Source organism: Pleurodeles waltl, chromosome 7 (genome assembly GCF_031143425.1).
Source record: "Pleurodeles waltl isolate 20211129_DDA chromosome 7, aPleWal1.hap1.20221129, whole genome shotgun sequence".
Lineage (NCBI taxonomy): Eukaryota > Metazoa > Chordata > Amphibia > Caudata > Salamandridae > Pleurodeles > Pleurodeles waltl.
In genome coordinates this window covers 900,114,442-900,129,995 of record NC_090446.1, presented here as the reverse complement: position 1 = coordinate 900,129,995, position 15,554 = coordinate 900,114,442, and the positions used below count along the sequence as shown (strand labels likewise).

General features: G+C 45.6%; 1 protein-coding gene across 1 annotated transcript in view; it reads left to right on the top strand.

The window, feature by feature from the left end:
• MGAT4B (alpha-1,3-mannosyl-glycoprotein 4-beta-N-acetylglucosaminyltransferase B) overlaps positions 1-15,554 on the top strand; it is a 1,476,931-nt gene that overhangs the window by 981,983 nt on the left and 479,394 nt on the right. Inside the window, exon 8 of the mRNA XM_069199505.1 lies at positions 14,209-14,323. Within this exon, the coding sequence (XP_069055606.1) occupies positions 14,209-14,323 (115 nt within the window). The remainder of the gene's footprint in view (positions 1-14,208; positions 14,324-15,554) is intronic.

The following is a 15,554-nucleotide window of genomic DNA, read 5'->3' as shown; positions in this document are numbered from 1 at the left end:
ACCACTATTATGCTGCTGAGTGGAAAAGGTTCATACCTTACACCATCTCTAAGCAGTTACATCCTTTCAAAGTGAATGTGCAGGACATTGTATCTTATCTCCTACACTTATGCAAGGCAGGCTTTGCGCTACACTTCTGTAAGCCTATACTTAAAAACAGACAAAACTCTTCCGTGTTTAGAATACCAGTCAATAAAGCCTTCATGGACAGTCTAAAGAGGGTAATATCCCCAAAGGCTCCTTTGGCAACTATATGGAACCCAAGGGTAAAACTCATGGTTCCTCCTTTTAAGGCAATGGGTCCATGTTGCATATAACACAAGCTTGCTTTACCTACGGGAGTTGTATTTATGATAGCAGTAAAGATGCTTCATATTACTCTGAGCTACTTTGTGCTTCCTTTCGTAGCTCTAATGGTATACCAATTTAAAGAGCAGTGTGTACAAATGAAGCTTGTATGATGTCATGAGTGGTCATAAATTGTCATGAGTGATGCTATATGTGAGGTCATAAGCAGTGCAAGATGGGGGTGCAAGATATAATTAGCACTTCTAACTATAACTGCTGAATTTCTGTGTGTTTTTTTTTTTTAGTTCAAACCATTGTCACTGACAAATTCACCTAACTATATCGTTACTTTAACCTTTGTTTTTTCAGTGAATTTCTCAGTTTTTTTAAAACAAAAAAATATATATATTTTTATCACACCGAACTATAACGTTACTTTCATCATTGTTTTCTTTAGTGAGCTTCTAGAGTTTTTTAAATGTAAGGTAAAATTCTATTACCATACATAAATCCAACCCCTGCCGAGCACAGCCTTCTCCAGTGCGCGGCAGGGGTTGGCTGCAGGGCATGGCCTGTGGCCTCCCCCCACATGTAGCACACCCGCCTGCAGCCAGACCCTGTGCCATACTCCCGTAAAGGCAGCCAACCTCACATTATCATGCGTAAGCCCCCACGGCCAACCTCCCCAAGCCTCAATAGGCCCTGGGGACGCAATTCCTAAGAGCCTTTTTTGTCTTTTCATTTTTTTGTTAAAAGGAAGGGGAGCCACGTGGCCTCCCTCCCCCGAGCCTTGTTAGGCCCCTGGAACACCATAACTACAACTGTTAAATTTCTATGGTTTTGTATGTTTAAAATGTGAGCCTAACAATAATGTCCCTGTAATCTTTGTTTTTTTTCAGTGGCAAAAAATAAATAAATGTATGTATGTATGTATGTTATAGTTAGGTTACCAGAGGTGCTCATTCCTCTGAATTGGGCCCTTTAATACATTTGCACCCATTTGATATGTCTCCATAAAACTTTGCAGACATTTTCTTCCTTCTCCATTGTCAGATGATGGAAAGTTTTGTGATGATTGATAAAGGAGGGTGTCGAATCAGGTTTTGACCCCAATTTATTTTCCATAGACTTTTTGTATTGGATGTATCCTCAAAACAGATTTACATAACATTTGCCAGGATTAGGCATTATGGTGCGGGGATTAACATTTTGGGTACTACAGCAAAGTAGGTTAGAATTTTTTCAGTTATAAGGCATTTTAACTTTGTGATATCTGTTGTTGCGGTATTTTTCAGAAGTGCCATGGTACATAGCTATGACAAGTGATTAGTTGATTGGCTAGTGACTGCTTTTACAAAAATTAAAGGCAGCCATTTTGGTTTTAGGTACAGTTTGGCTGTGTTCTGTCTTACGCCTTCAGAACTTGATAAGTAGTTGGATGGCATTTTCCCCCTACCTAATACCACTTCAGTAAAGTTTTAACCCCTTCGCTGCCAGGCCTTTTCCCCCTCCTGTGCCGAGCCTTTTTCTGATGGATACAACTACCTGTGGATTCCTCACCTAATGAATACTCCCATGGCGCCAGCATTCGACGGAAATCTTCTTCCTAGTCTCTGCACGTCGACGAGGACGTCACTCTAGCCCTCGCAACGCCGTCTGACGTCATACAGGCAATAAGAGGTCCTCGCCGACGTGCCGACTTCAGTTCCCTTTTTTCCGTGCATTCGAAACGGTTATCTTCGAGGGAGCTACTGTTGCTTTCGAAGTTACAGTGTGTTTTTCTGCTGCGTGATTTTTATCTGAGAGTTACTATGTCTCAGAGGAAGTCTGGTTTCAAGCCCTGTCGGGAGTGTGGGGGCAAGATGTCCGTTACGGACCCACACTCGGACTGTTTATGGTGCTTAAGCTCCGACCACGACGTCGCAACATGTGATTCATGCCAACACATGAATCCCAAGGCCCTAAAAGAGCGAGAGGCTAAACTCTTCATGGCGAAGTCGAAGAGGAAGGAGAAGAAGCATCATAGGAAGTCCTCCTCGCCGAAGACTCATCGGCGTCATCGAGATTCCCGGCGCCGTAGGGATTCACGGCGCCATTCCAGCCAGAGGTCTCGATCGAGGTCGCCTTCTGCTCGGCGTCGTAAGACTTGGGAGGTCAGTCCCACAGTCACTCCACATCCATCGACGCCGTTGCCTTCTCCGGCTTCGCCGACTTCGCCTGGGCAGACATCTTCAGTGATTGAAGTGTCACAGCCTCAGGTGTTCTCTCCGGCGTCGCAGACGTCGAGGCTGGCGTCGGGGTCGCCTTCGATCCAGGCACCCCAGTATCCGGCTTTTCCTGCCCCTGGAGCCGATAATACCGCATTTTTGAATGCGATGTATACCATCTTTCAGCAGATGGCTCCAGGAGGTGCTCCAACTGGTCCTTCGGGGCCGTTGGCTTTCACCTTGGGTGCTCCAGCGCCGCTACGGCCAGCACCCTTCATGCCCTTTCTCCCCTTAGGGAATGTGGGCTCGGCGCCGGTGTCGACTCCGGTGTCCGCTCCGGTGGCCTCAGAAGTTTCGGCCCCAGAGGTTTCCATCCCGTCGACTTCGGGGTTTCGACCAGTGACTCCGACAGGACCATCGGATGCTCCGAGACGCGCCTCTCTGCATCCGGCTCCTACCTCGGCGTCGAAGCTGCCTGTGGCGCCGGACATAGCGTCGGATGGATCTGCGATCGGCGTCGTTCCTCGAATTCGGCGGATGCCATGTCGACGCCGCGTATTGAAGAGAGACTGCATTCTAGGAGGCGTGCTCTCCGTCTCTTAGAGGAGCAGGAATACCAACGGGTCTTGGAGGAAGGAGAGATAGAGGATTCTGGCGAGGGTCTTCATGGACTGGATACAGCTAGTGGGCTGGATACTTCCCCTGAGTGGGACTTGTCATCTCCAGGGGAGTATACTGAGGAGGCAGCCACTTTTCACGCTGTGGTAAGAAAGGCAGCTAACTTTCTTGAATTGCCTTTGCCGGTAGCGGAGGCGAAGCAGAATTTGTTGACTGAGATCCTGCATCCGGCCTCTACTGCAGCAGAGCCTCTTTTACCATTCAATGAGGCTTTGCTTGATCCGGTGTTGGAGGTGTGGAAGAAGCTGGTATCTTCCTCGGCTGTTCATAGGGCTGTGGCCAGGAGGTATCGGGCTGCACCATCTGACCCTGGCTTTCTGTCCAGACACCCTACGCCGGAGAGCTTGGTGGTCCAGGCCTCCTGTTCTTCTAGATCTGCGCCTGGATCTTTTCTGACGGTGCCGGGGGATAGAGACTCTAAAAAGTTGGACTCGCAGTCCAAGAAAATATTCTCATCCTGCAGCATGGCGTTGAAGTCCACCAACGCGTCATGTATCTTGGGGAGGTACATCTATGCTCTTATGGACGAAATAACATCTTCACATACAGAGCTTCCCCAAGGGCTTTTGAATATCGTCTCCGATGCCCAGGCTGCTGCAACCCAGGTTATCCAATCTGGGTTGGATACGACTGACTCAGTGGCTAGGGCGATGGGCACGGCTGTGGTTGCGAGGAGACAGGCTTGGCTTCGCAACTCAGGGTTCTCTGCGGATGTGCAGTCGACCCTGTTGGACCTCCCGTTTGATGGGGACAAACTTTTTGGAGCCAAAGCAGATTCGGCCTTGGAAAGGTTTAAAGAAAGCAGGGCCACAGCCAAGTCATTAGGGCTGCAAGCCGCTTCTTCTGCCTCCTCCAGGTTTTTTAGGAGGTTTCGTGGATTTGGACGTGGTTCTTCCTCCTCTTCCTTTCGGGGGAGATTCCAGCAACCTGCCTCTTCTCTCACCTTTAGATCATTTAGAGGGAGGGGTAGGGCCCGCACCAGGGGAGCCTCTCAGCAGCACTCTGCCTCTTCCTCGTCCTCTGGAGGGGTGCAGCAGGGGAAGCAGCCTTAGGCTTCCACCATTTCCCACTCACTCCTCTCCTGTAGGGGGAAGATTACAGCATTTTCTCCACAAGTGGGAGACTATTACAACGGACACTTGGGTTATCAGTAGTGTGGAGAAAGGCTACACCCTTCCCTTTCGGGAGTTTCCGCCCCCCCTCCTGCCCCGCCCATCTTATTGTTCAGAAGAACACCTCCTGTTGCTAGAACAGGAGGTTCAAGTCCTCCTTTCAAAGGGCGCGGTGGAGTTGGTTCCAGAGCAGGAAAGGGGTCGAGGTTGTTACTCAAGGTACTTCCTGATTCCCAAGAAAGATGGTCGGTTGAGACCGATACTGGATCTGAGGATCTTGAATTGGTTCCTCAATCAGGAAAAGTTCAAGATGCTGACCCTAGCACAGGTGCTTTTGGCGTTGAACAAAGAAGATTGGATGGTGTCTGTCGACTTGCAGGATGCTTATTTTCATATCCCGATACTCAAGTCGCACAGGAAGTATCTCCGGTTTGTGGTAGGGTCGCAGCACTATCAGTTTGCGGTCCTCCCGTTTGGTCTTACTTCAGCACCTCGAGTCTTCACGAAGGTGATGTTAGTGGTTGCGGCAGAGCTCAGAAGGAAGGGGATAGCAGTATTCCCTTACTTGGACGACTGGTTGATCAAAGCCAAGTCCCCGGAGCTTGTGTCCTATCATCTGCAGTCAACAACCCAGTTGTTGTTCGACCTGGGCTTTTCGGTGAATGTGCCCAAATCTCACCTGGAGCCCTCTCCGCGCCTCAAGTTCATAGGGGCAGTACTGGATACAACATTGAATCGAGCCTTTCCTCCGCCTCAGCGGGTTCAAGATATTCAGGAATTGGTTCCAATGTTTCGAAATGGAGCGGTAGTTCCAGTCCTCAAGGTCCTTCGTCTGCTCGGTCTGTTTGCCTCCTGCATACTGTTGGTCACGCATGCTCGCTGGCACATGAGGGCTCTTCAGTGGTGCCTCCGAAGGCAGTGGTCTCAACACCAGGGAGATCTAGAAGGTGCGGTCAAGATCTCCAGAGATGCTGCTGTGGACTTGAAGTGGTGGATTGCGAGCAACAATCTTTCGCAAGGAAAGCCGTTCGCGCAGTCGCCACCAGTGGCCAGGGTCATAACGGATGCTTCCACTCTAGGGTGGGGAGCTCATCTGGGGGATCTGGAGATCAAAGGACTTTGGTCTCCAGAGGAACAGATGTTTCATATCAATCTGTTAGAGTTACGGGCTGTACGTCTGGCTCTCAAGGCCTTCCTCCCTTCCCTTCGTGGTCAGTCGGTACAGGTCCTGACGGACAATACTACCACGATGTGGTACATAAACAAATAGGGAGGAGTAGGGTCGTACCTTCTCTGCAGAGAAGCTCTTCGACTATGGTCCTGGGCAAAGGACCATCAGATTTGCTTGGTAGCAAATCATTTGGCCGGGGTCTTGAATGTGCGTGCGGACAGTCTCTGTCGCCAATTCTCGGCCGACCACGAGTGGCGTCTCCATCCAGGTCAAGTCCGTTTAATCTTCCAGATGTGGGGGTTTCCTCGGATAGATCTGTTTGCCACTCGGGAGAACGCGCATTGTCCGTTATTCTGCAGCCTCCAGTATCCGGTGCAGGGAGCATTGGGGGACGCGTTTCTGATAACCTGGTGCGACCAGTTGCTTTACGCGTTTCCCCCCATACCCTTGATTCCTCGAGTGTTGAGGAAAATACACCAAGACCGGGCCCAAGTAATCTTAATTGCTCCGGATTGGCCAAGGAGGGTGTGGTATTCCGACCTTCTCCAACTCTCACTGTGCCCTCCGCTCCGTCTCCCTCTCAGGGCAGACCTCCTCTCGCAGTCGCAGGGGCAGGTTTTACACCCCAACCTCCAGAGTCTACACCTACATGCCTGGAGATTGAACGGGGCAACCTGAGTTCCTTCTCTCTCCCGCCTGATGTAGTGGATGTTATATTAGCGGCCAGGCGACACTCCACTAAATCTGTCTACGCTAATAGGTGGTCTAAATTTGTTATGTGGTGTGGAGAGAGACAGATTGATCCCTTACATGCTCATCTGTCAGATGTTTTGTCTTTTGCTCTGTCTCTAGCGCAGAAAGGTTGTGCAGTGGCTACCATTAAAGGTTATTTGTCTGCCCTGTCAGCCTTCATTTGTCTTCCAGATCAACCATCGTTATTTAAATCCCCTATTGTTCTCAGATTCTTGAAAGGTCTTCTAAATAAATATCCTCCAAAACCATTCGTTATGCCTCAATGGGATTTGTCCTTGGTCCTCACTTTCCTTATGGGGTCCCCTTTTGAGCCTATGCATTCTTGCCCCTTAAGGTATTTGGTTATTAAAACAGTCTTCCTGGTGGCTATAACATCTGCAAGGAGAGTGAGTGAGTTGCAAGCCTTATCAGTAAAACCCCCTTATACAACTTTTTATGGGGATAAAGTGGTGTTGAGGACCAAGGCTGCTTTCCTCCATAAGGTTGTTTCACCCTTCCATTTGGCCCAGACAATTACTTTGTCCACGTTCTATCCTCTGCCTCATCCTTCAAAGGAGGAAGAGAGACTACATCGATTGGACCCAAAGAGGGCGTTAAGCTTCTACATTGATAGAACGAAGGACTTCAGGCTGGAGGATCAGCTGTTCATCGGATACGTGGGCAAGAGGAGAGGAAAGGCAGTCCACAAGAGAACACTCTCCAGGTGGGTTGTTCTTTGCATTAAAATCTGTTATTCTTTGGCAAAGAAGGATCCTCCTGATGGCATTAGAGCTCATTCCACCAGAGCTAAGTCGGCCACTACGGCCTTGGCCAGGGGTGTTCCTGTGGTCGACATCTGCAAGGCCGCAACTTGGTCGTCCCTTCACACTTTTGCGAAACATTACTGTTTGGACTCTGAGGTCAGAAGGGACGGCCATTTTGCACAGTCAGTGCTGCAGGATTTCTTGGTTTGACCATTTCGGCACCCACCACCGGGAGTGGTACTGCTTTGGGACTCTATTCATTAGGTGAGGAATCCACAGGTAGTTGTATCCATCAGAAGAACGAGTTACTTACCTTCGGTAACGACTTTTCTGGTGGATACATTAGCTACCTGTGGATTCTTCACGGTCCCACCCGCCTCCCCGTTGCATTTCTGGTCTTACCAAGTAATCCTTGAGTGCGCTCCTCTTGGTCTTCAAGGTTGCAATAGATGTTGTATATATGGATACTTGTATATATTTATATATATATATGTATATATCTTTGTGTATATACATGATTTGCATATATTTGTTGGTTTAAAAAAAAAAAAAAAGTTTTATTAAATTTACAGCCATTTTATTGCAATGTTGTGTATTTTACAATGTTATGGGATGTTGCCTTGCTCTTTCATTGCATTGGGTTGTTGTTCTCATGCATGTAAAAATGTTGGTACTGAAGTCGGCACGTCGGCGAGGACCTCTTATTGCCTGTATGACGTCAGACGGCGTCGCATGGGCTAGAGTGACGTCCTCGTCGACGTGCAGAGACTAGGAAGAAGATTTCCGTCGAATGCTGGCGCCATGGGAGTATTCATTAGGTGAGGAATCCACAGGTAGCTAATGTATCCACCAGAAAAGTCGTTACCGAAGGTAAGTAACTCGTTCTTTTGGCTATTTGGAGCAGTTCGCGCTTAGGCCCTCATAACTTTTTGTTCACATAAGCTACCCACGCCAAATTTGCGTCCTTTTTTTCCAACATCCTAGGGATTCTAGAGGTACCCAGACTTTGTGGGTTCCCCAGAAGGAGGCCAAGAAATTAGCCAAAAAACAGTGAAAATTTCGTTTTTTTCAAAAAAATTGGAAAAATGGGCTGCAGAAGGCGGCTTGTGGTTTTTTCCCTGAAAAGGGCATCAACAAAGGGTTTGCGGTGCTAAAATCACCAGCTTCCCAGCTTTCAGGAACAGGCAGGCTTGAATCAGAAAACCCAATTTTTCAACACAATTTTGGCATTTTACTGGGACATACCCCATTTTTACGATTTTTTGTGCTTTCAGCCTCCTTCCAGTCAGTGACAGAAATGGGCATGAAACCAACGCTAGATCCCAGAAACCGCAACATTTCTGAAAAGTAGACAAAATTCTGAATTCAGCAAGGGGTAATTTGTGTAGATCCTGCAAGGGTTTCCTACAGAAAATAACAACTGAAAAAGAAAAATATTGAAATTGAGGTAAAAAAACATCAATTTTTCTCTACGTTTTACTCTGTAACTTTTTCCTGCAATGTCAGATTTTCGAAAGCAATATACCGTTACGTCTGCTGGACTCTTCTGGTTGCGGGGATATATAGGGCTTGTAGGTTCATCAAGAACTCTAGGTACCCAGAGCCAATAAATGACCTGCACCCTGCAGTGGGTTTTCATTCTATGCCGGGTATACAGCAATTCATTTGCTGAAATATAAAGAGTAAAAAATAGCTATCAAGAAAACCTTTGTATTTCCAAAATGGGCACAAGATGAGGTGTTGAGAAGCAGTGGTTATTTGCACATCTCTGAATTCCGGGGTGCCCATACTAGCATGTGAATTACAGGGCATTTCTCAAATAGATGTCTTTTTTACACACTGTCTTACATTTTGAAGGGAAAAATGTAGAGAAAGACAAGGGGCAATAACACTTGTTTTGCTATTCTATGTTCCCCCAAGTCTCCCGATAAAAATGATACCTCACTTGTGTGGGTAGGCCTAGCGCCCGCGACAGGATATGCCCCAAAACACAACGTGGACACATCACAGAAAACCGAGCTGTTTTTAGCAAAGTGCCTACCTGTAGATTTTGGCCTCTAGCTCTGCCGGCACCTAGGGAAACCTACCAAACCTGTGCATTTCTGAAAACTAGAGACCTAGGGGAATCCAAGATGGGGTGACTTGTGTGGCTCGGACCAGGTTCTGTTACCCAGAATCCTTTCCAAACCTCAAAATTTGGCTAAAAACACACGTTCCTCACATTTCTATGGCAGAAAGTTCTGGAATCTGAGAGGAGCCACAAATTTCCTTCCACCCAGCGTTCCCCCAAGTCTCCCGATAAAAATGATACCTCACTTGTGTGGGTAGGCCTAGCGCCCGCGACAGGAAACGCCCCAAAGCGCAACGTGGACACATCCAAATTTTTGAAAGAAAACAGAGGTGTTTTTTGCAAAGTGCCTACCTGTAGATTTTGGCCTGTAGCTCAACCGCCACCTAGGGAAACCGACCAAACCAGTGCATTTCTGAAAACTAGAGACCTAGGGGAATCCAAGATGGGGTGACTTGTGTGGCTCGGACCAGGTTCTGTTACCCAGAATCCTTTGCAAACCTCAAAATTTGGCTAAAAAAACACATGTTCCTCACATTTCTGTGGCAGAAAGTTCTGGAATCTGAGAGGAGCCACAAATTTCCTTCCACCCAGCGTTCCCCTAAGTCTCTCGATAAAAATGGTACCTCACTTGTGTGGGTAGGCCTAGCGCCCACGAAAGGAAAAAGCCCAAAACACAACGTGGACACAACATATTTTTTCACAGAAAACAGAGGTGTTTTTTGCAAAGTGCCTACCTGTGGATTTTGGCCTCTAGCTCAGCCGGCCCCAGGGGGGGGCAGAAATGCCCTAAAATAAATTTGACCCCCCACCCCCCCTGCCCAGGAGCGACCCTTGCCTACAGGGTCGGTCCCCCTACGTGACATTGGCGCCAAAAAACAAATCCCCGGTGCCTAGTGGTTTCTGCCCCCTTGGGGGCAGATTGACCTAAAATCGACCAATCTGCCCCCAAGGGGGGCAGAAATGGTCTAAATACAGTTAGGGGAGCGACCCTTGTCTGATTGCTCCCCATCTCTAAAAAAAAAAAAAAAAAAAAAAATATATTGCCCTGGCGCCAAGAGGTTTCTGCCCCGCCTGGTGGCAGATCGGCCTAATAATAGGCCGATCTGGCCCCAGGGGGGGCAGAAATGGCCTAAAATATATTTGCATCCCCAACATCCACCCCCCAACCACGAGCGACCCGTGCCGACGGGGTCGCTCCCCCCTGCGTGACATTGGCGCCAAAAAACAAATCCCCGGTGCCTAGTGGTTTCTGCTAAAATCGACTAATCTGCCCCCAAGGGGGGCAGAAATGGTCTAACTACAATTTGCCCCCCAGGGGAGCGACCCTTGCCTGATGGGTCGCTCCCCATCGCTAAAAAAAAAAAAAAAAAAAAAAAACACAAAAAAAATTGCCCTGGCGCCTAGAGGCAGATCGGCCTAATAATAGGCTCAGGGGGGACAGAAATGGCCTAACATAAATTTGCCCCCCCAACCCGCACACCCCCACCCCCTCCCCCACCCCAGAGCGACCCTTGCATACGGGGTCGGTCCCCCTGCGTGACATTGGCGCCAAAAAACAAATCCCCGGTGCCTAGTGGTTTCTGCCCCCTTGGGGGCAGATTGACCTAAAATCGACCAATCTGCCCCCAAGGGGGCAGAAATGGTCTAAATACAATTTGCCCCCCAGGGGAGCGACCCTTGCCTGATGGGTCGCTCCCCATCTCTAAAAAAAAAAAAAAAAAAAAAAACAACAAAAAACACAAAACAAAAATTTGCCCTGGCGCCTAGAGGTTTTTGCCACCCCTGGGGGCAGATCGGCCTAATACCAATAGGCCGAGCTTCCCCCAGGGGGGGCAGAGATGGCCTAAAATAATTTTGCCCCCCCCCCACCCTACAAGGTCGCTCCCCTTGCGTGACGGCGCAAAAAAAAGATCCCTGGTGCCTAGTTGTTTCTGACCCCCTTGGGGACAGATTGACCTAAAATCAGCCGATCTGCCCCCAAGGGGGGCAGAAATTGCCTAAATATATATTGCCCCGTAGGGGAGCGACCCTTGCCTAAGGGGTCGCTCCGCACCTAAAAAAAAAAGAAAACATCACAAAAAAAAAAAAAAAAAAGGTCCCTGGTGCCTAGAGGTGGGGGCAGAAAAGGCCTTCCCAAAAAAATGCCCCCCCTGGGAGCGACCCTTGCCCAAGGGGTCGCTCCCTTTTGACAGTTTCAGGGAAAAAAAAAAAATCCCTGGTGTCTAGTGGGGTTTCAAAAGCCGGATTGCAAGCAATCCGGCTTTTGAAACCCTGTGAGAGACTTCAAAGGGAAGGAAATACATTTCCTTCCCTTTGAACCTCTCGGGGCCTCCCCCATGGGATTGAAAGAGAAATTCAAAGCATTTCTCTTTCAATCGCGCTGGAAGCTCTGCTTCCAGCGCGATGGGGACCCTGTGACTAATCAGCTCGCGCGCTGACGTCACAGGGGGGGTTGGAGGGGTCGGGGGTGGGAAGGGTAGGGCTTCCCCTTCCATCCCTGACTTGGGTGTGTGGGGGGAACCCCACAGAGGGAGCGGTAGCGGTCCCTCTGGGCTCTGTGCACAGGACGTAATGGTTACGTCCTGGGCACAGCAGCACTGTGCCTCAGGACGTAACCATTACGTCCTGGGCACAGAAGGGGTTAATAGGTAGTGAAAAACATTTTTAAATTACTATGTATTTTTTTTAAAAGTACAGAATACAGCGGTACTGCCTCAAGTAACAAAATCCAAAGTTAAAAAAAGTGAAATAAAAAATCCACTGTGTAATACATTGTATTCTACAAATAGTGTACTAAAGTGTACTTTCTATTTTAACATTTAAATATGCAAAAAATAGTCTACAGATGACCACGCTACTTAAAAACATGTACAATTCTCCTGCTGTAAAATTGTATGGAAAATTAAAAGTAAAATCCTCTACATATTACCACTTAAAGTGGTTAGAGGCAGTGAACAACAATAAAACCTAATGTTTACCTATATCTAAGACATTAACCAAGAATGTAGCAAAACTGTGATTAAAAACTACATGGCAGCCTTTTATCTTTGGGAAACACGGTCATTAGCCAATCATCTTTATGTAACGCAGTATAACACCAACTTACCGTGGTATACCGCCTCACAATATATAACTGTATTTTCAAACTTATAACTTTAACACTACTTACACTATTCACACATACTACAAAAATTCAACTTTTACACCTCATAATGTATATTCCTGTCACGCCACATCTAAAACCAGTCACACACTTTCACTCTGACCGTATCAGTTAACACTGCACTCTATGCCAGTTCACTCTGCGCCACTCCACTTGGTCATTCCACCGTACACTGTTACACTCAACGCCACTCCACTAAATAACACTAATTTCTACACCATGCCACTCGACTGTGTGCCACTTCAGTGTACACCACTGCACTATATGTTGTTCCACTGTACGCCACTCTACACCGCTGTTTGATGGTCCACTAAAAGCCACTCCACTACAATTTAGTGTATGTAATTACACCATACAATACTACATTCTAAGTCACTTCACTCTACGTCATTAGACTGTACGCCACTAAACTCGATGACATTCCACTCTTCACTACTCCATTGTAAGCTATGCCTCTCCATACCACTACACTCTGTGTTGTTCTACTGTACGCCATTCCATTGTACCACTTCCCCCTCTAACACTATGGTGTATGACTGTATACTTTTCAACATATTCCTCCACTTTACTGTACCACACTCCACTTAATGACACTCCACTCGACGACAGGAAACTGCACGTTTAAAAAAAAAAAATTATTACAAAACAAAGACAATGAAATTCAATGACAAAAACAAAGGTTAAGATTAAGATACAGTGAGGAAAATAGGAACACTTTATATCTTCTTTCCATACAAACCCAACTTAAACTACACAAACATTAGAAATTCTAAAGCTATAGTTATCAGTTAAATTTATAAATCAGTTGCGCACCTCCAAACACAGTGTGGTCGCCTCGCTCGCTACACTACTTTAAACTGCCCCTTTTTCATGCAGTAGTTACATCCCTGAATATTACATAACTTAAAGCATGTGAAATCATAGCATTCATAACAACACTTCTGACATCTGAAATGGCATGATTAGTGGGAAATCAGTGCATGGTAAAGTGGTGAGTTATAGTTAATGTAGTGAGGCGAGGTCACCACAGTGTATGGAGATGCAAGACCTATAGTAATTAGAAGGTGTGGCCTAAATTATCAATGTGATTATAACTATGTTAACTGACAATTTCACCTCACCATAACATCCGATGAGCCTTTAGTTCTTATATACAATATATATGTATTTATATATATGTGTGTTTGTGTGTATATAAATTCACTGAAAAAAAACAAAGGTTACAGGGACTTTATAGTTAGGAAATAGAATTTTTAAAAAATGCATGGAAATTCACAAAAAAAAAAAATAATAATCAAAGGTTACAGGGATGTTATAGTTAGCCTCCCATTTCAAACATACAAAACCTTACAAATTCGCCAGTTATAGTTAGAGTTATCTCAACTAACTATAACTTGTGCCCTAAGGTAACTATAGCTCGCGCCCCCACCATTTCCCCGAAACTACTGAATGGATTTGCAACAAATCACAAAAAGCGTGATCTGGAGAACACCATGTACAAAGTGTAATATACTTATATTAAAGTTGTTGATTGTGAATAGGGAGCAACTACTCGTGAGGCAAAGCGTTGACGGACTCCTGATCCTCTTCCGCGCCCTCGAAAATTACGTTCCGTGCATTGCGTATGTGGTTTATGCCATGTTTTTTCATGTTTATTTTCAGTTAAAAAAAAAAGAAAAAAAAGAAAGGCACGCAACCAAATCCAGGATGCAGTATGGTAAAAACTCGTTGCAGATTCCTCACGACTCTTAGATGAGTTGTGTCCTCTGTAAAGTAATTGTTATATTGAATTCTTGAGGCAGTAAAACGTGTTTTGCATGTCAGTTTTGCTGCATTGTGGTAATAAACTGAAATTTGACCTTTGCACTTTAGAAATAATCATGTGAATTAGCCTTTATTATTACAGTTACTCTAATTAATGTTATGTCACATGTATTTTCAGTGTCATTGCATAAATATAAATAAATATATATGTCCATGTTTTCAAATGTTGGAATTGAGAATTCCATTTCCTCTTCCCAGTTGGAGGATGATATTGTTGCTAAACCCAACTATCTGAGCACAATGAAGAACTTTGCTCTGCAGCAACCATCAGAGGAGTGGATGATTTTAGAATTTTCTCAGCTTGGATTCATTGGTAAGTTCCTAATTATAAATTTATATATATAGTACTTGGGGGTGTTGTGTTACTGTCCTTGTGGGGACTTCGGTGTGATAACACACTCACAGCTCTGGGGACTTAATTGCACTGAGGGGACCTGAAACCAAGTTCCCCACAAGTCAGTGTCCTTTAAATGATATAACATGACCTTAGGAACATCTTTGTCAATTTCTACAACTTTTAAGAAAAATGCCTCATAGGGACCAGTGTTTCATAAAGTGTGTTTATATTTTTGCTTCGCTCTGCCCCTGTAGACCGGAGGCGGTACTGCAGTTTTAAACACACTGCATTTAAACACACTGTTCACCAAGAACACATGCTAGCAGCAGTAAGCACAGACATATCAAATGAAAAGCTGCATAACCCTGTTAAAAATAGTTTTTATGCAAATTAACCTTTTACTATTTATTAAAGTAACACTTTATTTACATGAGGCTGTTGAATGTAGACTATGTCTGAACATTTTTACTGGTATTATAGCTAAAGCAGTTTGGGTCATTTTCGAATCCCAGCATACTTCACTATAGCAGTTTGATCTTTATCTTCAATTAAAGAATGGTGGTGCACGTCACCGTGATGAAATATAAACTGATCTGATCGGTTTTTTTGCAAATAACCTATACTTATTGTTACTTTTTCATGTTTTTATTAGGAATTCAAAGTCTTCGGGTTGCTTTGCCTTTGATTACATATTAATATGCACTAGGGAATACGTTAGATGATAGCTAGATGAGTGAGTGACTAGTGTTGCATTGTGCTAACAGCTACATCGTTGCAGAAACCAAGCTGCGGTAATGTTGTGCACACAACATGGGGAAGTTTAATTTTAACAGAAAAAGCATGTTCTTACAAAATTAGTGGCTCTCTTAGAAGATATATTCAAATATCACCATAAGATGTAATTACATTGTAAATCATTTGAATTACTTAATTTAAAAACTGTTCCCAAAACTTTACAAATTGTAACAGCAGTCATATAACAACCATTCGCAAAGCCAAAAGGTGTCATGTAAGAGAGAGCTACTGTGTTTGTCAACGTTTTTTCCATGTTGTACAGCAGCACGCCTGCTCTGATGAAATTGAATTTTTTAAAAAGCACTATGACACGGCCAGTGCTGACCACATCATGGCACTTTTTATTTTTTGTTTAATGATGGGAGGCATGTGAGGGGTCAACACTAACGCGGGGGTAGTGGAAAAAAAATGG